This window comes from Bufo bufo, chromosome 7 (assembly GCF_905171765.1).
Source record: "Bufo bufo chromosome 7, aBufBuf1.1, whole genome shotgun sequence".
Taxonomy (NCBI): Eukaryota; Metazoa; Chordata; class Amphibia; order Anura; family Bufonidae; genus Bufo; species Bufo bufo.
Window position 1 is genome coordinate 109,994,557 of NC_053395.1, and position 26,284 is coordinate 110,020,840.

Here is a 26,284-nt window from a genome sequence, read left to right on the forward strand (position 1 = left end):
GATTACCTACACTTTACATATAAATACTGCTGTGTGTGGGGCCCGGTGTAATAGAGTACAGTGACTACTCCGGGCCCCGCCGCGATTCCAGCAGTTGCCTGCATTCAGCCCCTCCTCCCTCCCCACTGATACATCGCAGGCCGCACTGTGCAGCATCACGGCTCGCGATGTATCAGTGCAGCAGAGTAAAAATGGCAGCATTTGCCCCATAAGACGCACTGCCATTTTCCCCCCACTAATGTAAACGTCAAATGGAGGCATGAAAGGTATAGTGAAACCAATCTTACTAATGTGATGACTGAAATAAATGAATGAATGTAAGCATGTACTGTTTGATTACATGATGCAACATCTGCTTATGCAAACATATTTTTTTACACTGGTCCTAATAATGCAGTGCTCGCCAAATCGAAACCGAATCAAAATTTGGTCATCGTGACAACGCTATGCCGATCAGTTCAGCGTAGGGTTGTTTCGATACCAAAATTTTGATTCGCTTTCGTCACCATAAAAAAATATTGCGATACTCATGCCACGCAAAAAAAAAAAAAAACACCAAAAAAAGCAGCGTGCATTTCGCATTTTATAAAACGTTCGGCCCATAATAAAACAGTCCTATCCTATTTTTTGGGGTGGCAAGGTGACGAAAAAATGGCGAATCGCATGGTTTTTATTTATTTTTGTTACGGCGCTCACCGCATAGGAGATATTTTTTAATAATTTAATAGTTTGGACTTTTCGGACGCAGCGCTATGTAATATGTTTATTTATTTATTGTTTATATATTTTATATGTAAAATTGGGAAAGGGGAGATTTAAACTTAATATTTTAGGGTACTTTCACACTAGCGTTTTTCATTTCCGGCATAGAGTCCCATGCATTCTGAATGAAGAGCAATCCGTTCAGGAAGCATCAGGATGTATTCAGTTCAGTCATTTTGACTGATCAGGCAAAAGATAAAACCGCAGCATGCTACGGTTTTTATCTCCGGCAAAAAAAACTGAAGACTTGCCTGAATGCCGGATCTGGCATTTTTCCCCATAGGAATGTATTAGTGCCAGATCTGGCATTCAAAATACCGGAATGCCGGATCTGTCCTTCCGGTCTGCGCATGAGCAGACCGGTAAAAATGTGTAAAAAGATACAAGACGGATCCGTCTGTCGCCATGACAAGCGGAGAGATGGATTCGTTCTTGCAATGCATTTGTGAGATGGATCCGCATCCGGATGCGTCTCACAAATGCTTTCAGTCACATCCAGATCGGCGGATCCGGCAGTCAGTACCGACGACGGAACTGCTTGCCGGATCACACTGCCGCAAGTGTGAAAGTAGCCTTAGGGCTCTTTCACACTTGCGTTATTGTCTTCCGGCATAGAGTTCCGTCGTCGGGACTCTATGCCGGAAGAATACTGATCAGGATTATCCTAATGCATTCTGAATGGAGAGTAATCCGTTCAGGATGCATCAGGATGTCTTCAGTTCCGGTACGGAACGTTTTTTGGCCGGAGAAAATACCGCAGCATGCTGCGCTTTTTGCTCCGGCCAAAAATCCTGAAGACTTGCCGCAAGGCCGGATCCGGGATCAATGCCCATTGAAAGGCATTGATCCGGATCCGGCCTTAAGCTAAACGTCGTTTCGGCGCATTGCCGGACCCGACGTTTAGCTTTTTCTGAATAGTTACCATGGCTGCCGGGACGCTAAAGTCCTGACAGCCATGGTAAGTGTAGCGGGGAGCAGGGGAGCAGCATACTTACCGTCCGTGCGGCTCCCCGGGCGCTCCAGAGTGACGTCAGGGCGCCCCAAGCGCATGGATCACGTGATCACATGGATCACGTCATCCATGCGCATGGGGCGCTCTGACGTCATTCTGGAGCGCCCGGGGAGCCGCACGGACTGTAAGTATACCGCTCCCCCGCTCCCCGCTCCTACTATGGCAACCAGGACTTTAATAGCGTCCTGGGTGCCATAGTAACAATGAAAGCATTTGGAAGACGGTTCCGTCTTCAAATGCTTTCAGTACACTTGCGTTGTTACGGATCCGGCAGGCACCTCCGGCAACGGAAGTGCATGCCGGATCCCAACAACGCAAGTGTGAAAGAGGCCTTAGTGTTTGTTTGTTTTTTTACTTACTATTAGCCCCCTTAGGGGCTGGAACCCTTGTCCTATTCACCCTTAGGCCCCTTTCACATGGGCGAGATTTCTGCGCGGGTGCAATGCGTGAGGTGAACGCATTGCACCCGCACTGAATCCGGACCCATTCACTTCTATGGGGCTGTCCACATGAGCGGTGATTTTCACTCATCACTTGTGCGTTGCGTGAAAATCGCAGCATGCTCTATGTTGTGCGTTTTTCACGCAACACAGGCCCCATAAAAGTTAATGGGACTGCGTGAAAATCACAAGCATTCGCAAGCAAGTGCGGATGCGGTGCGATTTTCACGCATGGTTGCTAGGATGAAAGTCTATTCACTGTGTTATTTTCCCTTATAACATGGTTATAAGGGCAAATAATAGCATTCTTTAATACAGAATGCTTAGTAGAAGGTCAATTGAGGGTTAAAAAATACAATAAATGAACTCACCTCCTCCAATTGATCGTGTAGCTGACGGTCTCCTGTTCTTTCTTCAGGACCTGTCAAAGGACCTGTGGTGACATCACTGTGCTCATCACATGGTACATCACATGATCCATCACCATGGTAATGGACCATGTGATGAGCTCAGTGACGTCACCACAGGTCCTTTGACAGGTCCTGAAGAAAGAACAGGAGACCGGCAGCTACGTGATCAATTAGAGGAGGTGAGTAAATTTTTTTTTTTTTTTTTTAACCCTCATTGGCACTGCGCCACCAATGTTTATTATACTGGGGTGTTGGGGAGGGCGCACTGCGCCACCAATGAAGATAACTGACCTGTTAATACAAATACAGTAGCCCCTCCCCTCTTGTCTCTCATCTCAATGGCGGCGGCGGCAGCACAGAGGGGAGGGAGAGACTCCTCCACTGCACTGCTAAGAACATCGGCTGCGGGGCAGAGAACTATCGTCTCCTGTGCCCCACCGCTGTATTCAACTGCAGAGCTGTGGCGGCGGGTCTAGTCGCAAATGGCGACAAGACTAAAAAGTCTTGTCGCCATTTGTAAGTTCTAAGTCGCATTGGCGACCATTTTGGTCGCCATCTGAAGCCCTGTAATGCTTTCTTTATTAGACCATATGCAAGGTGTGCACAGCCTTTTCTGTTCTGAGGGACACACTGTCAAATTATACTTCTCCTAAAGGCTATAAAAATACACTGTAAATTTCTCAATGGGAATATGCGTTAAAGGGGTTTTCTTGGATAGGCCATCAGGATGGGCCATCAATATTCGACATCCTGAAACCCGCCAATTAGCTGTTCTGAGTACCCCTAGAGTTGATGCCAGAACTACAAAGCTCCATCCATGTAGTGGAAGGAGCTGGTTATTATTGCAGCACTGCTCCCATTCATTTCAGTGGAACAGTCAGTGTTCAACCTCCTTTTACAGCCAGAAAAATTATGGAGCCTGGAGAGTTCAAGACCCCATTGCACACCAAGTGTTGAACATTAACCCTTCCACTGACTTGGATGGTATCATTACCCTCTTCAATGACAGATCACTAGATATTCTGCCATTAGCCGTTTATCTGTCCTAGAACATCTTGGAAGATATCATTAAAGGGGTTGTCCACCTTTTATTATTTGTTGATATGTACGCTTTGATTTACATTTTTTTTTGACAAGGTTTTTAATGGATCAATCGTTTGCTGGACACCTTTTTGGATTATTCTTCACATTACGTTATCTGGGAGTCGGCCCAGCAGAGTCATGTGCAGTGCTTTTTAGTGGGAGTGTATGGGAAAGAGGTGAGCTGTGGAACTTGTTTATTTCTACTAATGCAATATATGTTTGGCTTATGTTCAACAAATTGCTCCTCATTAATGACTGTTAAGTCTAGCATGTATAGGGGGGTCCCAATTATATCTTGAAGGGACAATTCCTTTAAGTGATTAAATACTTTAAATGATTTCTAATTACATGACACAAATTAACAAAATAACTATATAATTAAGCAAATCTTACTGCTTGTCTTGATGCTGTATCCATGGCCTTTGGCTTTTCCTTTATAGCTCTGACTCTGTAGCTTTCATCTGCCTCCAATATACCATATTTCTTTGTATCTGGTAGAAAAATGTGTCAATCATTATTATTATATATCTTTTTTAGAAATTATATTATTTCCTTTTAACGCCTTCAAGATTGAGCACAGGTCTATTTTTGCAAATCTGATATGTCACTTTATGTCGTAATAACTTTAGAATGTTTTACTTATCTAACCAATTCTGAGAATGTTTTCTTGTGACACATTTTACTTCATGTTAGTGTTAAATTTGGGTCAATATTTGTCTACTCCACTGACCTCATCACTTTCCTGACAAGAGGGTGTGGAGAGGGAGGGTCAGGACAGGCAGCCTGCCACATTTGTCATCTTCAAGACCAGTTTTCTGGTTGGAACACTGAAATATATGACAGTCAATGACTGGCGTAGATCTCAGTTCAGGCACATGGACTAGGCACATAGTGAAGGTCCACCAATCTTTAATATAGAAATTGGTTTTATTATACTCAGTATAAAATCAATAGGCATAGAACAAGGTATAAAAGTTGTCCGTGATTACAAAACATCCCGACCCAGGTTTCGCCACACCAGCTTCATCAGGAGAGGATATTACACCCACATGTGGGTGTTCCTTTTATATGGGTCTTGGGATGACAGAAAACATACATACACCATTTAAAACACCCATTTTCTTTAAATTGCATAAAAATATAAATAGTAACATTCTTTAAATATAATCTCTTACTTTAAAATAATAATACAGTAATGATTTCAATCATTATCAATTCTCATTATTCCCATAATATAAATCATAAACCAGCTAGTATTATTTTACTATATTCATATGTCAGAAATCCATTCATAAAAAAATCCACCCATGATTTTCACTACCCAATAGGAATTCCTACTCTAATCCATTAATCTCTACTTACTAGCATAGCATTATCCCACAATACTTATACGTCATAAAATCCATTCATAAAAAAGGGTCCACCCCCGTAATTCATATTAGCCAATGAGAGTTCCTCCTCTAGTTCATATATCACTACTAAATCCAACTACTCTCCGCTATTCAACCAGACAGGGTTTAAGATCAAAGTCGATGTTCAGACCATCCAGCTGCAGGGACCGCATTCTGAAAATCCACTCTACTTCCCGGCGATTTAATTGCCGCCACCGGATCTCCACCTCGCCAATTCTGTTTAACTCTTTCTATCCCTGCGAACCACAACCCTTTCAGATTTTTTCCATGCATTTTGACTGTGGGTCTCAAGACCTTTTTTGATATTATTAATGTGTTCTTGGCTCTTGTTTTTAGTTTGCGCATGGTCCTCCCAATATATATTAATCCGCAGGGACATTTCAAGAGGTATGTTACCCCCATACATTCACAAGTAATTTCTCCCTTAATGTCATAAATCTGACCATTTTTAGATGTTATCTTTTGAATATTTCTTATCTTTTTATCTTCTGTGGTGTGGTTCCTGCATGCACTACAGAAACCGCACCATGTGAATTGGTTTCTTCTTTCCTTTTCAACCTTCATAGGGACGTGGCTATGCACCAAAACATCCCTCAAATTTGGTGCTTTCCTAAATAAAAGTTCAGGTTTGTCAGGGATAATATCCCCCAGAGTCGGGTCTTTTTTTTTATATTGCCCAATTTTTTCGTAGCGAGTTTTTTAACGGTTCCACAATTGCACTAAATTGGGTGAAGAAAATGAACCTAAAATCCTTCTCTTTTTCCTCCCTACATCTTTTTTCTTTCTTATCCCTTGTTTCAATAATGTCCCTGATCTTTACTAAAGCATCCTTATTGTACCCGTTCTCTTCGAATTGTTCTATCATGATTTTACTTTGTTCTCTATAGTCCTCTCTTTCCGTACAGTTTCTATGGATGCGCATAAATTGTCCCTTTGGGATATTATCTGTCCAGGGGCTATGGTGGCAACTGGTTGTTTCAATATACCCATTAACATCAGTAGGCTTGAAAAAGGTTCTCGTTTTTAGTTTTTTATCCTGCACAAATATTGTATGATTCAAAAAGTTAATACTCTCTGAACTAATTTCACTCATGAATGTTGGGTTCCAGCTATTATTACTTATATAATTAAAAAGTCTTTTAACCCTTGTTCTTCACCCTCCCACATTATCAGACAGTCGTCAATATACCTTTTCCACAATGTTAGTCTACCACCAGATAGTTGCTGGTATAGTCTAGGCTCAATATTCTCTTTTTCCCATGCAGTCATGAAGAGGTTAGCGAAACTGGGGGTGAATTTCGCCCCCATCGCCATCCCAGTCTGCTGCAGATAAAACTTATTCTGAAACCAAAAGTAATTATGGGTTAAACAAACTTCAAGACATTGGCATATGAAGTTACTCTGTATATCTCTTATATCCACATCACTTTGAAATTGTTCTTTTACAGCTTTAATGCCTAAATCTTTTGGAATGATGGTATACAATGACGACACGTCTGCTGTAGCAAGCCATGTATTGGGGGAGGGTGAACCATATTTCTCAATGACTTCCAACATGCTACCACCGTCTTTAAGATAAGATGGGGATTGCTTTACATACTTTTGCAAGAAAAAGTCCACATACTCTGTTAATTTACTTGTCAGGGACCCAATTCCTGACACGACTGGCCGGCCAGGAGGGTTGGACAGGCTCTTGTGAATTTTCGGCAGAATATATATTACAGGGACCTTCGGATACCTAACTTTTTTGTTTATTAATAGCATACTTCGCCAATATTTAATTTTCTGATATACTTATGGATATCTAAATAGATTCCGAACTTATTTGGCCTTTTAGTTGGAGCAAATTTGAGTCCTTTAGAGAGCAAATTATTTTGGCATCAAGAACATGAGAACTAAGTCTTCCTGGTCACGTGAGACGCCGAGAATCCAGCGGCAGCCAGCATACACTCTTACTGCAGGTCACGTGGAACCCCGAGGTGAGGAGTGAAGCCACGCTGACGAATTTGGTCTGAACAGCGGGGGAGAGGAGAACAACCACAACGAAAATCCAGCACCAACCAACCAGGCAGTGGTACCAACACAGGAGTGGGTAACGTACAAACCAACGAATGTTGGCAACATATATCTATGTACTAACTTATATACTAACCTGATAACCTCTGACGACCTGTGAACCACCATGAGCCTGAGTGTAACCAGTGGTGTGAAGGATATGTAATGATGTGCAGACTTTGCAAAAACTTGAGAGAACACTTGCATGCATGTTTATAATAAAACATATACAAGTTTATATACAAAGGAGTGCTTGAAGAAACAACGTACGAGGGGGGATTTATCACTGAAGGTACCACAGTGACCCCTAGACGTAGAGACTCACAAGTATTTTGAATACAAATTTATTTGTGTTTTTTTTTGTGTTTTTATGAATATCTCTTCTATGAATATCTCTTAAATATATGTATGTTTATGCTCAATAAATGGTGAATATTTCACAAGACCGAACAGTCCTTGTAAGTCCATATATTTGAGAGCCGGCCAGAAGTTATTACATTGTTGCAATATTTTTCAAAAGACAATAGGGTGTGTCTGCTGGAGAGAGCACCTTTACCGTGTTGGAGCTGAGGTTGAGCCACTGGTAAACATATATTTGTTAGTTTAATTCTCTTTGGCAATGAGCCTCTCTATCTCCAGCTTAGCTGCCTTTATCTGTCTTTACACATTCTATTTTTCTCCTTGTAGTTTTTAGCACTTCTTCATTACATCCTGTTTTAGTAATTTAAATTTTATTTTTGAAGACACAGTGCCAGTTAGTGAGACTGATGGACTCGCCAAGCTTGTCAAATTTTGCTTTTTGGAAGTTCAGTGTTTGTGTGCCTCCCAGAAAATACATATTTTTGAATGACAATTGGAAGTTTATTATGTTTATTAAATATTATTATTATTTCCCAGGTATATCCCCCAACCTACACGTCTGTTGTTCTGTCAGGTCTATTGGTTACTACCTGTCCAGTATGGCTGTCCCTCTAGTTGGATCCTGTACCAGTTAGGAAAGGTAATTATCTTTAGTAATTACCAAGAACCTGTTTCCTGTATGATATCTACAGGTTTCAGTTTCCCAGTCTAAACTAGGGTAGTTGAAGTCCCCCATAATAACGACCTCAATATGATTTGCCACCACATCTCTTTCCCTTGGTAGATTTTCTGTGGACTCTGTAAAATTAAGTATCTTATAACAAACCCCAATCTGTATTTGATTTCTGGTTTTCCCACCACATATTTCTACCCACAGGGACTCCATGTGTTCACATTTCTCTCACTTATATCATCCCAAAGTGTGGGCTTTAGACAGGACTTTACATAAAAGCAAACCCCTCCCCCTCTCCAATTTTTACAATCCTTACTAAACAGACTGTAACCCTGTAAGTTAACTGCCAAGTCATCCAGCCATGTCTCATTTATTCCCACCATGTCATAGTCCTCCTCAAACATTACTAATTCAAGTTCCCAAATTTGAATAGCCAGGCTTATGGCATTATTATACATACAGTTAAAATGTTTGGGGGTGTTTTTTATTCTACACCTTTGTGAACTATTTTGGTTAACTCTCAAGTCCACCCCCGGTTCCATTTCCTCACCCCAGGTCACTTTTTACACTATCTTCCCCTTCTATAAGGTAGTGTCACGATCAGTGTGGGGGGAAATGACCACACTGAACACAGGAGGGAAGGGGAACAGGACACCTCCTAAACAACCCTGATCCAGGCCCTAACTACCTATCAATATGAATAGACCTTGAAGGTAGGAATATTTATATGCAGGATACCTAGGCCCTAATTTCCCTATAAGGCCCTGGAATAAGGTAAGGACCAGAGACAACCCATTTCTCCCAGATGGACGAATGGAAGTCTCTGTCTCAGGCCCAGATACAAACAACAGGGAATAATACTAAACACAAACAAACGCGACACTTCACTTTTGAAGAGAGGAGAACACCAGAGACTACCTCACACCAGCTCGGCCAAACCCAAATGAAGCTATCTACTGCATAGTCAGAAGGGAGGGGCCAGACTATAAAGGTTAGAAGTGATGACCACTGAGCAACAGCTGAGAAAAGGTAAGTGGTCATTAACCCTGTCAATACTGAATCAAGAGAAATCAAGGAGGCTGTTAGATTCCTCCACGCTCAGACAGTCTTCTTGGTCTCCTGACATCAGTCACCTGAGGGACCATGACAGTACCCACCCTTCTACAAGTGACCTCGGGGCACCCAGGACCGACCTTATCAGAATGGGCTCTGTGAAAAGCCTTCACCAGACGATTCACATTAACATCGGCCACTGGAACCCACATCCTCTCCTCTGGTCCGTAACCCTTCCAGTGGACGAGATACTGGAGGGATCTACGGAGAACTCTGGAGTCCACAATCCTGCTGATTTGACATTCTAAATTACCGTCCACCATGACAGGAGCGGGATACAAGGAGGACGGCTCAACAGGTTCGACACATTTCTTCAACGACTTATGAAATACATTATGAATTTTCAAAGCCTGAGGAAGTTCAAGACGGAAGTCTACATAGTTAACAATGCCAGTGATCTTATGGACTAATAAATCTTGGGCCCAGCTTCCAAGAAGGTACCTTAAGCTTAATGTTTTTGTGGACAGTGTAGGGATTTCCTCTGGTAGGCAGGGTAAGTGGACGCAATACAGAGGCAAGACCACGGTTGAAAAGCAAAAGTTCAGTGTTTATTGACAAAGAAAGGCAGAAAAGAAAAACAATAATTTGCAGGGTCCTGGTCAGGGGCGTAACTATAGGGGAAGCAGGGGAAGCGGTTGCTTTGGGGCCATTACCCAGAAGGGGGCCCATCCAGGAAGAGGAGGACTAAAAGATTTTGTCAGGGCCCCCTCAACAGTATTACACAATTAAATTATATACAGTGACAGTATAGACAGTGTAGAAAACGGATGGAACAGCTGCCCGGCCTGGTCTGAGAAAGCGATCTTTACTAGCCACAGGAATGGGGGCAGCATGAAAAGAAGGAGTTGCGAAAAAATTACTGCGGGAGGGGCCCCATTAAAATATTTGCTGTGGCGCCCAGTCATTTCTAGCTACGCCACTGGTCCTGGTGTTAATTCACACAGCAAGAGTCCACAGAACAAAACATGTCACCTGGCAGTCCACAGCAGGCTTTAGGGCGCCTGACTCCCAGCAGGCGGCTCTCATGCGGCTCTCAGCCTTGCAGCATGGCGGAACTCCTCAGCTCCCAAACACAGAGCTTCCACAGCTCCACTATCACCTGGAGGATCATTTCACCCCCAGCTGAGCTGCTGGCTGGGTTTTTAAATCCCAGCCCAAAACCTGGCCTGGAACGTGGGGAACAGCCACCCACCCTGCTCTTTGGCTGCTCCCAATAAGAACCGGCCCGGATCGGCTTTACAGCCACACTAAGTAAAAACAGTGTCAGCGAGCACTAGCTGCTGCTGACACACAAAATTACCGGTTCCTATCTCACCGAGGCCAGGAACCTCAGTGACACGTACCTTCCATCAATGACGGACCCTTGCTTCTTCCTACATACCTTCCCCCTTTGTTCAACCCTGAGGGGGTGAACACACGCCAGACAAGGCATGCCCTGTGTTCTACTGTAATCTTAAAGTTTTTTAGAGACCAGAACCACCTGGTGACCCGAGAATTCCTCTCTTTGGCACGGCTCATCACCAGATGGAACTTCCTCCCCAACAGATAATAGCGGAGAGACTCGAGTGCCCACTTGATGGCCAGGCAATCTCTCTCCACTATACTGTGCCGGGTCTCCGCTGGAGTGAGCTTACGGCTGAGGAAGACAACGGAATGCTCCTCCCCGTTGACTTCCTGAGACAGTACAGCACCGAGGCCTACTCCGGAGGCATCAGTCTGTACCACAAATTCCCTCTTGAAGTCGGGTGTCGCCAAAACCAAGGAACACAAAGGGCCAACTTCAAAGCGGAGAAAGCCTCTTCCACATGGTCATTCCAGGGGACTATCATAGACTTCCATCCCTTTAAGAGCCCTGTCAACGGAGCTTCTAAAGTGGCAAAATGGGAGACAAACCTCATATAATAGCCCACCATTCCCAGGAACGACTGCTTGTCTAGAGGTGGCAGGTTGGGGCCAATTCTGTATCGCCTCTATTTTGCTTACTTGGGGTTTGATAACTCCGCGCCCAATGACATACCCAAGGTATTTAGTCTCCTCTAACCCTATCGCACATTTCTTTGGGTTAGCTGTTAGTCCCGCCTTTTGAAGGGAGTCCACTACGGCCTGTACTTTGGGCAGGTGACTTTCCCAGTCGGTACTGTGAATGATAATATCGTCCAGGTAAGCCGATGTGGACGAAGTACAATATCCTTTAGACGTTGGAAAGTGGCGGTTGCGCCATGCAGGCCAAAGGGTAACACCTTATATTGGCACAGCCCCTCTGGTGTAACGAAGGCAGTTTTTTCTTTGTCAGCCTCCGTCAAGGGTACCTGCCAATACCCTTTGGTTAGGTCCAAAACAGAAAAATACCTGGCTTGGCCTAACCTCTCAATAAGTTCATCTACCCGAGGCATGGGATATGCATCAAACTTAGATATTTCGTTTAATTTCCGAAAATTGTTACAAAATCATAACGTCCCATCTGGCTTGGGAATTAAGACTATAGAACTGGCCCACTCACTTTTAGACTCCTCAATGATGTCAAGCCGCAACATGAGCTGCACTTCCTCCGAGATGGCTTTTCGCCGCGCCTCGGGTACCCGGTATGGTTTTAACCGGACTTTTGCCTGAGGATCAGTGACAATGTCATGTTGGATCCGTGTTCCGACTAACGAACTCCCTGGTTTCCTGAGGCTGTCAGCAATTTTTATTGTAGCAACCGCTTCCTTTGCATCAGGCAGAGGAGCCAGAACCTCTTGCCCTAGAAAGCCTGGCCGCGGGCTGTCTTACGTACATGTTTTCTTATCCTTCCAAGGTTTTAGTAAATTAACATGGTAAACCTGCTCCGGCTTTCACCTCCCCGGGTGGTGTACATTGTAATTTATCTCTCCAGTTTTTTCACGTACCTCGTAGGGCCCCTGCCACCTGGCTAGGAACTTATTGTGCACGGTCGGCACCAGGACCAAAACCCGATCACCCGGGTTAAAGATCCGGACCCGAGCCTGCCGATTATAGATCCGACTCTAGGCTCGCTGAGCGGCCTCCATATGCTCCCTGACAAGAGGCAAAACGGTCTCTATCAAGGACACTTTTATGCAGAGTGGGTTGTTGTTCCCACGCCTCTTTGGCTATGTCCAACAAACCACAAGGATGTCTGCCATGTAGCAATTCGAAGGGCAAGAACCCAGTAGAGGTCTGGGGCACCTCTCGCACTGCGAACATGAGATAGGGCAGAAGAAGGTCCCAATCCTTTCCATCTTTGGACACCACCCTTTTTAACATGGTTTTAAGAGTTTTATTAAACCTTTCAACCAGTCCGTCCGTTTGTGGATGGTACACGGATGTCCGTAACTGTTTAATACGCAGCAACTTACAGAGTTCCCTCATCCCCTGGTCAATTAGGACATCTTTAGGTAGCCCCACTCGGGAGAACATTTCCATTAGCTCTGTAGCTATAAGTTTCGCCGATGTATGTCACAGTGGCACTGCCTCCGGGTACCCAGTTGCATAATCAAGAAGAACAAAGATGTGTTGGTGTCCCCTAGCGGACTTCGGTACTGGGCCTACTAGGTCCATAGCGATTTGCTCAAACGGTACCTCGATGATCGGGAGAGGTACCAAGGGATTGCGAAAAAGGTGCTGGGGGCTAGTTGCCTGGCAGGTCGGGCAAGACTTACAGAACTCGTCCACCTCTTTAAACACACTGGGCCAGTAAAACCGTTGTAGTATCCGATCTTGTGTTTTCTGCATTCCCAGATGACCCCCGAGAACATGTTGGTGGGCTAACTCTAACACGAGTTTGCGATAAGCCTGGAGCACCAACTGTTCAATGGATTCACCTCGCAGCTGATTTACCCGATACAACATATTCTGATGAACCACAAAACGGGGGAACACCGACTCTGCCCCTGGTTGTTGTGGTTCACCATCTATTATTAGAACATTTTCCCAGGCTCGGGATAAGGTTGGAAACCCATGTGTTGTGCCATACCAAAATTATCCCCGGAGACATTGAGGTCTGCCAGCTCAGGCCCTGGTGGCAAGTCCTCCATGTCTCCCACCATTACACTTAGCAGGGTTGTTTCCCCCTCTTCCACTCCTACTGCTGGCCCTTCAGACTCAGGTTTCCAGGGTTCTGGTCTCCCCCCTGAGCCGGGCCACTCTGCTAGGGTTACCCCTGTCTCATGGGTATCAGTCACTCTTGTAACCGGCCACAGTGCCGGGAAGTCTCTCCCTATTATAAGTTCATAGTGTAGGTTGGTTGTGACAACCACCTCGTGGATCCACCTGCTGGAAACCATGGACAGAGACACCCTAGCAGTAGGGTAGTCTTTTGAGTCCCCATGTATACACATGACTCCAACCTTACGGCCGGTGTACTCAGCGGAGCGTACCAGGGAAGCCCTTAGCAGGGTCACCAGATTCCCTGAGTCCAACAGAGCCTCCGCTGGAGTGTCTCCCACCTCCACATGGCACAGGTGGTTCAGAGACTCCGGAGCACCCACGGCACATAGTTTCCTGGCATACAATGATTGACGGAAGCCATAGTTCGTGTCCATGGGTTCCCCCTGATGTGGACAGTCAGCTCGAACATGGCCAGGCTCCCGACACCGCCAGATTATTGGAGCGGGGTCCACAGGGGTTACATCCTGGGCGGGTTTGGTGGGCACCAGTCGCCGGGTCCGGGGTGGAGAGTTACGGGATTTGACTGCACTCTTCCCAAAAGCACCCCCCTGCAAGTTCCGGGTCACCTCATAGCGCTCCACTAAGTCGACCATCTCAAGCGAATTACCTGGAGAGACCTGGCCAATCCACAACCGGTCCAGCATAGCAGTGGTGCTCAGCACGTCAGGCTGTAGCCACTTTTGCAAAGGGTTGAGCAGGTTATAATACTGGGGTCTCACGGGCTCAGCCGGGTTGAACTCCCACTGATACACCCCCAGTCTTGCCAAAATCTCACTCTTTATATTTGGGTAGTCGGCCGCTTGATCGTCCGGCAAGTCGAAATACACCAGCTGAGACTCTGATGTCAGGAAAGGAGCGACGGCCTCAGCCCACTGGTCCTGGGGCAGCCTTTCCCTGGTGGCCACTTTCTCATACATCGCCAGGTAGGTTTCAATGTCTTCTGTGGGTGTCATCTTAGGGATCGCTGCACGGACTGCTTTCAAGGCATCGTGGATGCTTGGGGTTCTCCTGCTGTCTGCAAAGCCATCATGTGTTGTAGCAACTGGTTGGTCTCTTGCTGCTGCTTATTAGCCTCGTGTTGCTGCAGGTTGGTCTCTCGCTGCTGAAGATTAGCCTCCATGAGGGCCTTCACAACAGCCTCCATTTTGTCACGTGACACAGGTTTGAATCTAGCCGGTTTGATAAATGACATACAGCCGTGTGCAAACCAAAAAATATTTCGGCATTCACGCCAGCCTCACTGCGCTTGCCAACTCCAAGCTACCAATTGTAGGGATTTGCTCTGGTAGGCAGGGTAAGCGGACGCAATACAGAGGCAAAACCACGGTTGAAAAGCAAAAGTCAGTGTTTATTCACACAAAAAGGCAGAAAAGAAACACAATACTTGGCAGGGCCCTTGTGTTAATTCACACTGCAGGAATCCTCGTGTTAATTCACACAGCAACAGTCCACAGAACTCAAAACACATCACCTGGCAGTCCACAGAAGGCTTTAGGGCGCCTGGCTTCCAGCTGACAGCTCTCATGCGGCTCACAGCCTTGCAGTACGGCATAACTCCTCAGCTCCCAAAACACAGAGCTCCACTATCACCTGGAGGATCATTCCAGCTAGGGGTGGGCGATATGGCCTAAAATCTATATTGCGATATAATTTTAAGCATGTGGGATATGCGATATATATCTCAATATATTGTTTTCTATATTTGGGGGGGGGGTTTAAACTTTTTTTTTTTTACTTTTTATTTAATAACTATTAGCCTCTTTAAGGCTGCCATGGTATGTTAGTGAGCAGCATTATACTCACGTGCGCCGTGGCCGCCGGTCGCTCCTTCTTCTGTCTGTTAGCCCCTTGTCATATTCACCCTAATAGAGCTCTATTAGGGTGAATAGGACTTTACACTCTCCCTGCTGCCCTGTGCACACAACAGCAGGGAACTGACTATGGCAGCCAGCCTCTCATGTGCCCCCCAGTCTCTGATCAGCCCCCCAGCCTCTCATGTGCCACCCAGCCTCTGATCAGCCCCCAGCCCCTGATCCGCACCCCAGCCCCTGATCCGCCCCCCAGCCCCTGATCCGCCCCCCAGGCTCTCATGTGCCCCCGAGCCTCTGATCAGCCCCCAGCCTCTCATGTGCCCCCCAGCCTCTGATCAGCCCCCCAGCCTCTCATGTGCCCCCCAGCCTCTGATCAGCCCCCCAGCCTCTCATGTGCCCCCCAGCCCCTGATCCGCCCCCCAGCCTCTGATCAGCCCCCCAGCCTCTCATGTGCCCCCCAGCCTCTCCCTCTTATCAGCCCCCTCTGGTAACTCAAACCCACCTCCCCTCCATCCCAGTATTAATCATTGGTGGCAGTGGCCACAGGGTCCCCCTCCTCCCCCCCATCATTGGTGGCAGTGGGCAGTTCCGATCGGAGTCCCAGCAGAGTAATGCTGGGGCTCCGATCGGTTACCATGGCAGCCAGGATGCTACTGAAGTCCTGGCTGCCATGGTATGTTAGTGAGCAGCATTATACTCACGTGCGCCGTGGCCGCCGGGTGCTCCTTCTTCTCATAGGTCTGTGCGGCGCATTGCTAATGCTATAAGCATTAGCAATGCGCCGCACAGACAGAAGAAGGAGTGACCGGCGGCCACGGTGCACGTGAGTATAATGCTGCTCACTAACATACCATGGCAGCTAGGACTTCAGTAGCGTGACTCCTGGCTGCCATGGTAACCGATCGGAGCCCCAACATTACACTGCTGGTACTTCGATCGGAACTGCCCACTGCCACCAATGCAGAGACTGAAGAACATTCCCGGCACCGACCTCTGACAGGATGCTGTGATCCGCGCGATTAACCCCTCAACTGAGGGGTTAATTGCGGCGGATCGCAGCGTGCAGTCATAGGGGCCGGGATATGGCCGGCACATTGGTATTCAGGCCTTCATTGGTGGCGTAGTGGCCACAGTCCCTTCCCTCCTCCTCCTACTCTGTTCTTATTGGTGGCCAGCGGCAGCCGCACACAGTGGGGAGGGAAGGACTCCATCCTTCTCCACTGTGCCGGCTCAGGAGAACATGGTGCGCGCCGAGAGCGTGATCATTCACTACCGCTCCGTGGTCATATCGCGGTCCGGCGATATGCACAAAATCCATATCGTGGCACAAATTTATATCGCATATCGCCTATATATGGGTTTTTAAATCCCAGCCCAAAACCTGGCCTGGAAAGTGGGGAACAGCCACCCACCCTGCTCTTTTACTGCTCCCAATAAGAACCGGCCCGGATCGGCTTTACAGCCACACTAAGTAAAAACAGTGTCAGCGAGCACTAGCTGCCGCTGACACACAAAATTACCGGTTCCTATCTCAACGAGGCCAGAAACCTCAGTGACACGTACCCTTGCGCCTTCCTACAACAGCCACACACAATCACCCACTCTCAGGTCCAGATCATGTGTACGTCTCCTGTCAGCCACACACTTACATCTGTTGCCCATCTTTTTCAGGTTATTTAGAATTTTCCACTAAATCGAAGACAAAGAAGAGGAAAATCGTTCCCCCTCAGGAACACCGGACGTTTGAGAACCAGAAAATGTGCCAAACTGCGGATGGAATCCATATGCCCCCAAAAACGGCGACTTATCAGTGGACTCCTGTCTACAGTTGTTAATAGCAAACTCAGCTAACGACAAGAATAAAGACCACTCCTCCTGGTTCTCCGAAACAAAACATCTCAAGTAAGTCTCCAGATTCTGATTGGTGCGCTCAGTCTGTCCGTTCGACTGAGGATGAAAAGCCGAAGAAAAGGACAAATTGTACCCCCAGTCAAGTACAGAACGCTTTCCAGAATCTGGAGACAAACTGAGTGCCCCGATCAGACACCACATCAGAAGGAATGCCATGTAGTTTCACAATGTTATCGACAAACACCTGTGCAAGAGTTTTGTCATTAGGTAGAGCAGGCAATGCTATAAAATGCGCCATTTTGCGAAACCGATCAACTACCACCAAGATCACGTTTTTTCCCGAAGAATTCGGTAAATCCATGATAAAGTCCGTGGACAAATGCGTCAAAGGTCTGGACGGGATGGGAAACGAAGAAAATATCCAGAAGGCAAAGTTTGTGTCACCTTAGCACGAGCACAGGTACAACAGCCTGACACATAGTCCTCAACACACTTACGCAGCTTCGGCCACCAAAATCTGTGCGAGATGAGATCGACAGTGGATCTACTCCCAGGGTGTCCAGCCAAGAGAGTACAGTGATGTTCCTCAAATACCTTGTGACGTAAGTCTGAAGGAATAAACAATTTCCCTGGAGGACAAGAGTCCGGTGCATCCTCTTGGGCCTTCAACACCTTAGCCCAGTGATGGGCAAACTATGGCCCGCGGGCCGTATACGGCCCAGTGGACCTTTTTATCCGGACCGCAGAGCTGCTTATGTGACTGCGATGGGAGAGGGGCCCTTTCTGTCCGGAGGCAGCAGGAGTGGAGATGAGCGCTTCCATTGTGGAAGCGCTCATCTCCATATTCATCTGAATCGTCGTCCTCAGGACAGTGATACAGATGAATGGTGCAGAGGACCAGGGGAGAGGCGTCTCCCTTGCCCGTTACTCTGATAGGCTACAGGCCTAGTGCCTGTAGCCTATCAGAGGCCACCTGAGCCATACAAAGCAGGACACAGGTGTCACGAGGGTGTCAAGAACCACGCAAGCCAATTGTACCTGAAGAAGGGGTTAAACCCCGAAACGCGTTGTACCACTTGCTCAAATAAATAATAACCTATATCACTCCAACTACTGGGTGGTTTTTGCGCCGTGGGATACCTTTTCTTTTATTTGAAGAACCACGCCTGACTCCGTTATACCCGGGGTCAGGAAGTCGCAGCGGTTGGCTGCGCGCTCTATGTAAGATAGGGCTGTTTCCTTATGGTAGCTTTCTGGGTTTGCTTTGCAACCCTTTTGGCTCACTCAGGGATCCGTAGCTCTTTTTCCTCAGCTGTTCCTTGTCCAGCACTCCCAACCTCCTTATATTCCCCTCTCACACTTCTCTGGTTGCCAGATATAGAGCTTCCTGCCTGGACATCTACTCTGACCCTCTGGAGCTGTGTTGCTGCGTTCTCTGGTTGTTGGTCCAGAACGCTACCCTCTGGATCCCTGTTGGACCTTTGTGGACTGCTGTGGTCGCCCACCTGGGTGTATGTGTTTGTCTGTATTGTCTGTCCTCTCCCTGGTGTTTCCCTCTTAGTGTCAGTGGTGCGGAATAGCGATCCCACCGGCCCCGACTAGGGCTCATTTTAGGGAAAGCCAGGGTTTAGGCACGTGATCGCCGCACGGGGGAGGAATCCGTCTAGGGACGTCAGGGCAGTCAGGTGCCAGCCGCAAGGTGAGTCAGGGGTCACCACCTTTCCCTCTCCCTTGGGCAGGGCTTTCCCTTTTCCCTCCCTGTGCGTGACGCCGGTCATTACATTATATCTGGCCCTTATTTTGTGTAGGTAAAAAAAAAAATATATATATTTTTTTTACGTACTTAGAATCCAGTATGGATCAAATTGCTGCTCTGACCAAACAAACAATTTCATGGCCTGTCTTTGGAGGTGGCAGGATTGAAGGTGTCGGTCCTCCAGCAACAGCATCAATTACAACAGACCGCAAGCCCAGCGGTTGCTACTGGTAACCAGGTTGTTGCGGAACCCAAGGTCCCTCTCCCTGACAGATTTATTGGGGGAAGGGACAAGTTTTTGACATTCCGTGAGGCCTTAAATTATATTTTAAACTGCGCCCTTACTCCTCTGGTAATGAAGAACAGCGGGTGGGGGTTGTTATTTCCCTGCTGCAGGGGGACCCGCAGTCCTGGGCGTTCTCTTTACCTACTGATTCCCAGGCTCTTCGGTCAGTGGATGAGTTTTTCGGGGTCTTGGGTCTCATATATGACGACCCTGACCGAGTCGCACTGGCTGAATCAAGATTACGGAGACTCCTACAAGGAGAGCGGCCGGTAGAGGAGTATTGCTCTGACTTCTGTAGGTGGGCTACGGATACCCAATGGAACAACCCGGCTCTCAGGAGTCAGTTCTGCTCTGGGTTATCCAAAAGGGTTAAGGATGCACTTGCATTATATGAGACCCCCTTTTCCCTTGATGCGGTTATGTCCCTTTCTATCCGAATAGATAGACGCCTTAGGGACAGGTTGAAAAAAACGGAGCAATTGGTAACCCCTCCCAAGCAGCAGTTAGTCTGTACGGACTTAGACGAGCCTATGCATCTAGGAGGAACTACTCGTCAGGTCCGTCCTCCTGAGGCTCGCCGTAGGCGTGGGGTTTGTTTTTTTTGTGGGGAGAGGGGTCATTTCATTAATGTCTGTCCTTCTTTCCTCAGAAACAAAAGACCGTCGGAAAACTACTAACCCCAGGCTGTGTGGAGGATGTCAGCCGGAGGGTATACGTTTCCTCCATACGTACATCGCAATTTGTGTTGCCAGCGGTTATTGTTTTTGGTGATAAGACGGAGACTATTTCTTTCTTTCTAGACTGTGGAGCAGGGGTAAATTTGATAGATGCCCATTTTGCCCGCACTATGGGTTTGTCTCTCTGTACGCTTCAGAGACCTATTCCCATATTCGCTATTGATTCTGCTCCCCTGTCTCAGAGAAACCTCACCCACATTGTTCATAATTTACACCTTCGGGTAGGGGACCACCATAACAAGATGCTTTCATGTTATGTTCTGGAGGGGCTTCCCACTCCGGTAGTGCTGGGTCTTCCCTGGTTGGTAGCGCACAATCCAGTGGTGGATTGGCAGGCCAGGGAGATATTGGAGTGGAGTGAGCAGTGCAGAGAAAATTGCTTAAATAGCAATTGCTTAGTCGCCTCCATAACTACCCTACCTACATTTATTTCGGATTTTGAGGACGTTTTTTCTGAAAAGGGTTGTCAGAAGTTACCACCTCATCGTCCTTATGATTGCCCGGTTAACCTTATTCCCGGCGCAAAATTACCCAAGACCAGGTTATATAATCTTTCAGGTCCAGAGAGACAAGCCATGAAAGATTATATCTCCGAGAGCTTGGCTAAGGGACATATCAGACCCTCTTCTTCACCCGTGGCTGCAGGGTTTTTCTTCGTTAAAAAGAAAGATGGGGACCTGCATCCTTGCCTAGATTTTCGCGAATTAAATCGGATAACCATCCGAGACCCATACCCTCTTCCTCTCATTCCTGACCTGTTTAACCAGATTGCGGGTGCTAGGTGGTTCCCCAAACTTGATCTTAGGGGGGCCTACAATCTGATTCGTATTAAGGAGGGGGATGAGTGGAAGACAGCTTTTAACACCCCTGAGGGGCATTATGAAAATCTAGTTATGCCTTTCGGTCTGACCAATGCTCCTGCCATCTTTCAACATTTCGTTAATGACATTTTTAGTCATCTAATCGGCAGGTTTGTGGTAATATACCTAGATGATATTTTTATTTATTCGTCTGATCTGAGAACACATGAGGTGCATGTCAGACAAGTACTGCAGGTCCTACGGACGAATAAATTATATGCTAAAATTGAAAAATGTGTCTTTGCCGTTCAGGAGATACAATTCCTAGGTTATTTTTTATCTGCTTCAGGTTTCTGTATGGATCCTAGGAAGGTCCAGGCAATTTTAGATTGGGATCTTCCTGAGAACCTCAAAGCACTGCAACGGTTTTTGGGCTTCGCAAATTTCTATAGGAAATTCATTAAAAATTATTCACTTATTGTAAAACCCCTTACTGACATGACTAGGAAGGGGACTGATTTTTCTAAATGGTCTGACGCCGCAAAAGTTGCTTTTTCCTCTCTAAAAGAGAGGTTTACCTCAGCACCTGTACTAGTCCAACCTGATGTCTCTCAGCCTTTTATTGTTGAAGTCGATGCGTCAGAGGTGGGAGTGGGGGCGGTGCTGTCTCAGGGTCCGTCTCCTCTAAAAAACTATCTGCAGCAGAAAAGAACTACGATATTGCCAATAGGGAACTATTAGCTATTAAACTAGCGTTTGAAGAATGGCGTCACTTTTTAGAGGGGGCAGTCCACCCCGTCACTGTGATTACGGACCACAAAAATCTTCTGTACCTCGAATCAGCTAAGCGTCTCACCCCTAGACAAGCTAGGTGGTCGCTATTTTTTACCAGGTTTAACTTTGTGATTACCTATCGTCCTGGGGCAAAGAATACCAAGGCTGATGCACTATCTCGTTGTTTCCCTGGAGGGGGTAATGCCCGGTGCCCATTCTTCAAAGAGGAGTGGTTGTTTCTGCGGTACACTCTGTTCTGGAGGGGAAGGTGTTAGAGGCCCAGGGGGACGCCCCGGTCTCTTGCCCCTCAGAGAAATTGTTTGTACCGTTGAACCTGCGTTTCGAATTATTAAAGGAACATCATAATTCGGCACTTGCTGGGCACCCGGGTAGTAAAGCAACCTTGGAGCTATTGTCTCGTCGTTTTTGGTGGCCAAGGTTGCTTCCGGATGTATTGGATTTTGTGTCTTCTTGTTCTACTTGTGCGCGCGCAAAAGTTTCATATACACGTCCTGCTGGGTCTCTATTACCACTCGTCATTCCCAATAGACCATGGACACATCTGTCAATGGATTTTATCACTGACTTACCTTTGTCTGCGGGTAAAACAGTTATTTTGGTAGTAGTGGACAGGTTTAGCAAAATGGTACACTTCATTGCGTTACCCACACTACCTAATGCTAAGACTCTTGCTCAGGTATTCATCAGTGAAATCGTGAAGCTTCACAGGGTCCCCTCCGATGTTGTTTCGGATCGGGGTACCCAGTTTGTTTCTAAATTTTGGAAAGCTTTTTGTTCCCGTTTGGGGGTACACTTGTCCTTTTCCTCAGCTTTCCATCCTCAGTCGAATGGACAGACTGAGCGTACCAACCAAAACCTGGAGACATATCTAAGATGTTTTGTGTCTGAAAACCAAGAGTTGTGGTCATCATATTTACCGTTAGCTGAGTTTGCCATAAATAATCGTCGTCAAGAATCCACTGGCAAGTCACCATTTCTTGTTGCATATGGTTTTCATCCCCAATTCTGTACTTTCAAAGAGGGGGGGTCTTCTGGGGTTCCCGAAGAGGAACGGTTTTCGTCATCTCTTTCATCGGTATGGCAGAAGGTGCAAGCTAACTTGAAAAATATGGGAGGTAAATACAAATGCATGGCTGATAAGAGACGGTCGCCAGGTCCGGACCTAGGAGTGAATGACTATGTGTGGTTGTCTACTAGGAATATTAAATTGAAGGTTCCCTCTTGGAAACTGGGTCCTAGGTTTATTGGTCCTTACAAAATTGTAGCCATCATCAACCCCGTGGCTTTTCGCCTGGAGTTACCTCAGACTTTTAAAATCCATAATGTTTTTCATAAGTCGTTACTCAAAAAATATGTTCCACCTCTAGAACCGTCACCGCTGCCACCCCCTCCTGTTGTTGTGGATGGTAATCTAGAATTTCAGATATCCAAAATTGTTAATTCTCGTCGGGTCCGCCGCTCTCTTCAATATCTGGTGCATTGGAGAGGTTACGGTCCCAAGGAAAGAATGTGGGTTCCTGCGTCGGAGGTAAACGCCGACAGGCTAGTTCGGGTTTTTCATGCCTCTCATCCTGAGAGACCTGGTCCTGAGTGTCCGGAGGCCCCTCGTAGAGAGGGGGGTACTGTCACGAGGGTGTCAAGAACCACGCCTGACTCCGTTATACCCGGGGTCAGGAAGTCGCAGCGGTTGGCTGCGCACTCTATGTAAGATAGGGCTGTTTCCTTATGGTAGCTTTCTGGGTTTGCTTTGCAACCCTTTTGGCTCACTCAGGGATCCGTAGCTCTTTTTCCTCAGCTGTTCCTTGTCCAGCACTCCCAACCTCCTTATATTCCCCTCTCACACTTCTCTGGTTGCCAGATATAGAGCTTCCTGCCTGGACATCTATTCTGACCCTCTGGAGCTGTGTTGCTGCGTTCTCTGGTTGTTGGTCCAGAACGCTACCCTCCGGATCCCTGTTGGACCTTTGTGGACTGCTGTGGTCGCCCACCTGGGTGTATGTGTTTGTCTGTATTGTCTGTCCTCTCCCTGGTGTTTCCCTCTTAGTGTCAGTGGTGCGGAATAGCGATCCCACCGGCCCCGACTAGGGCTCATTTTAGGGAAAGCCAGGGTTTAGGCACGTGATCGCCGCACGGGGGAGGAATCCGTCTAGGGACGTCAGGGCAGTCAGGTGCCAGCCGCAAGGTCAGTCAGGGGTCACCACCTTTCCCTCTCCCTTGGGCAGGGCTTTCCCTTTTCCCTCCCTGTGCGTGACGCCGGTCATTACATTATATCTGGCCCTTATTTTGTGTAGGTAAAAAAAATTATATATATTTTTTTTTTACGTACTTAGAATCCAGTATGGATCAAATTGCTGCTCTGACCAAACAATTTCATGGCCTGTCTTTGGAGGTGGCAGGATTGAAGGTGTCGGTCCTCCAGCAACAGCAGCAATTACAAAAGACCGCAAGCCCAGCGGTTGCTACTGGTAACCAGGTTGTTGCGGAACCCAAGGTCCCTCTCCCTGACAGATTTATTGGGGGAAGGGACAAGTTTTTGACATTCCGTGAGGCCTTAAATTATATTTTAAACTGCGCCCTTACTCCTCTGGTAATGAAGAACAGCGGGTGGGGGTTGTTATTTCCCTGCTGCAGGGGGACCCGCAGTCCTGGGCGTTCTCTTTACCTACTGATTCCCAGGCTCTTCGGTCAGTGGATGAGTTTTTCGGGGTCTTGGGTCTCATATATGACGACCCTGACCGAGTCGCACTGGCTGAATCAAGATTACGGAGACTCCTACAAGGAGAGCGGCCGGTAGAGGAGTATTGCTCTGACTTCCGTAGGTGGGCTACGGATACCCAATGGAACAACCCGGCTCTCAGGAGTCAGTTCTGCTCTGGGTTATCCGAAAGGGTTAAGGATGCACTTGCATTATATGAGACCCCCTTTTCCCTTGATGCGGTTATGTCCCTTTCTATCCGAATAGATAGACGCCTTAGGGACAGGTTGAAAAAAACGGAGCAATTGGTAACCCCTCCCAAGCAGCAGTTAGTCTGTACGGACTTAGACGAGCCTATGCATCTAGGAGGAACTACTCGTCAGGTCCGTCCTCCTGAGGCTCGCCGTAGGCGTGGGGTTTGTTTTTTTTGTGGGGAGAGGGGTCATTTCATTAATGTCTGTCCTTCTTTCCTCAGAAACAAAAGACCGTCGGAAAACTACTAACCCCAGGCTGTGTGGAGGATGTCAGCCGGGGGGTATACGTTTCCTCCATACGTACATCGCAATTTGTGTTGCCAGCGGTTATTGTTTTTGGTGATAAGACGGAGACTATTTCTTTCTTTCTAGACTGTGGAGCAGGGGTAAATTTGATAGATGCCCATTTTGCCCGCACTATGGGTTTGTCTCTCTGTACGCTTCAGAGACCTATTCCCATATTCGCTATTGATTCTGCTCCCCTGTCTCAGAGAAACCTCACCCACATTGTTCATAATTTACACCTTCGGGTAGGGGACCACCATAACAAGATGCTTTCATGTTATGTTCTGGAGGGGCTTCCCACTCCGGTAGTGCTGGGTCTTCCCTGGTTGGTAGCGCACAATCCAGTGGTGGATTGGCAGGCCAGGGAGATATTGGAGTGGAGTGAGCAGTGCAGAGAAAATTGCTTAAATAGCAATTGCTTAGTCGCCTCCATAACTACCCTACCTACATTTATTTCGGATTTTGAGGACGTTTTTTCTGAAAAGGGTTGTCAGAAGTTACCACCTCATCGTCCTTATGATTGCCCGGTTAACCTTATTCCCGGCGCAAAATTACCCAAGACCAGGTTATATAATCTTTCAGGTCCAGAGAGACAAGCCATGAAAGATTATATCTCCGAGAGCTTGGCTAAGGGACATATCAGACCCTCTTCTTCACCCGTGGCTGCAGGGTTTTTCTTCGTTAAAAAGAAAGATGGGGACCTGCATCCTTGCCTAGATTTTCGCGAATTAAATCGGATAACCATCCGAGACCCATACCCTCTTCCTCTCATTCCTGACCTGTTTAACCAGATTGCGGGTGCTAGGTGGTTCCCCAAACTTGATCTTAGGGGGGCCTACAATCTGATTCGTATTAAGGAGGGGGATGAGTGGAAGACAGCTTTTAACACCCCTGAGGGGCATTATGAAAATCTAGTTATGCCTTTCGGTCTGACCAATGCTCCTGCCATCTTTCAACATTTCGTTAATGACATTTTTAGTCATCTAATCGGCAGGTTTGTGGTAATATACCTAGATGATATTTTTATTTATTCGTCTGATCTGAGAACACATGAGGTGCATGTCAGACAAGTACTGCAGGTCCTACGGACGAATAAATTATATGCTAAAATTGAAAAATGTGTCTTTGCCGTTCAGGAGATACAATTCCTAGGTTATTTTTTATCTGCTTCAGGTTTCTGTATGGATCCTAGGAAGGTCCAGGCAATTTTAGATTGGGATCTTCCTGAGAACCTCAAAGCACTGCAACGGTTTTTGGGCTTCGCAAATTTCTATAGGAAATTCATTAAAAATTATTCACTTATTGTAAAACCCCTTACTGACATGACTAGGAAGGGGACTGATTTTTCTAAATGGTCTGACGCCGCAAAAGTTGCTTTTTCCTCTCTAAAAGAGAGGTTTACCTCAGCACCTGTACTAGTCCAACCTGATGTCTCTCAGCCTTTTATTGTTGAAGTCGATGCGTCAGAGGTGGGAGTGGGGGCGGTGCTGTCTCAGGGTCCGTCTCCTCTAAAAAACTATCTGCAGCAGA

General features: G+C 46.8%; 1 protein-coding gene across 4 annotated transcripts in view; it reads right to left on the minus strand.

Moving 5' to 3' along the window:
- Nucleotides 1-26,284, minus strand: part of LOC121009055 (glucose-1-phosphate thymidylyltransferase-like) — a 631,424-nt gene that overhangs the window by 32,733 nt on the left and 572,407 nt on the right. For all 4 annotated transcript variants that reach the window (XM_040441983.1, XM_040441982.1, XM_040441981.1 and 1 more), the window contains one exon: nt 4,101-4,198. In XM_040441983.1, the coding sequence (XP_040297917.1) occupies nt 4,101-4,198 (98 nt within the window). The remainder of the gene's footprint in view (nt 1-4,100; nt 4,199-26,284) is intronic.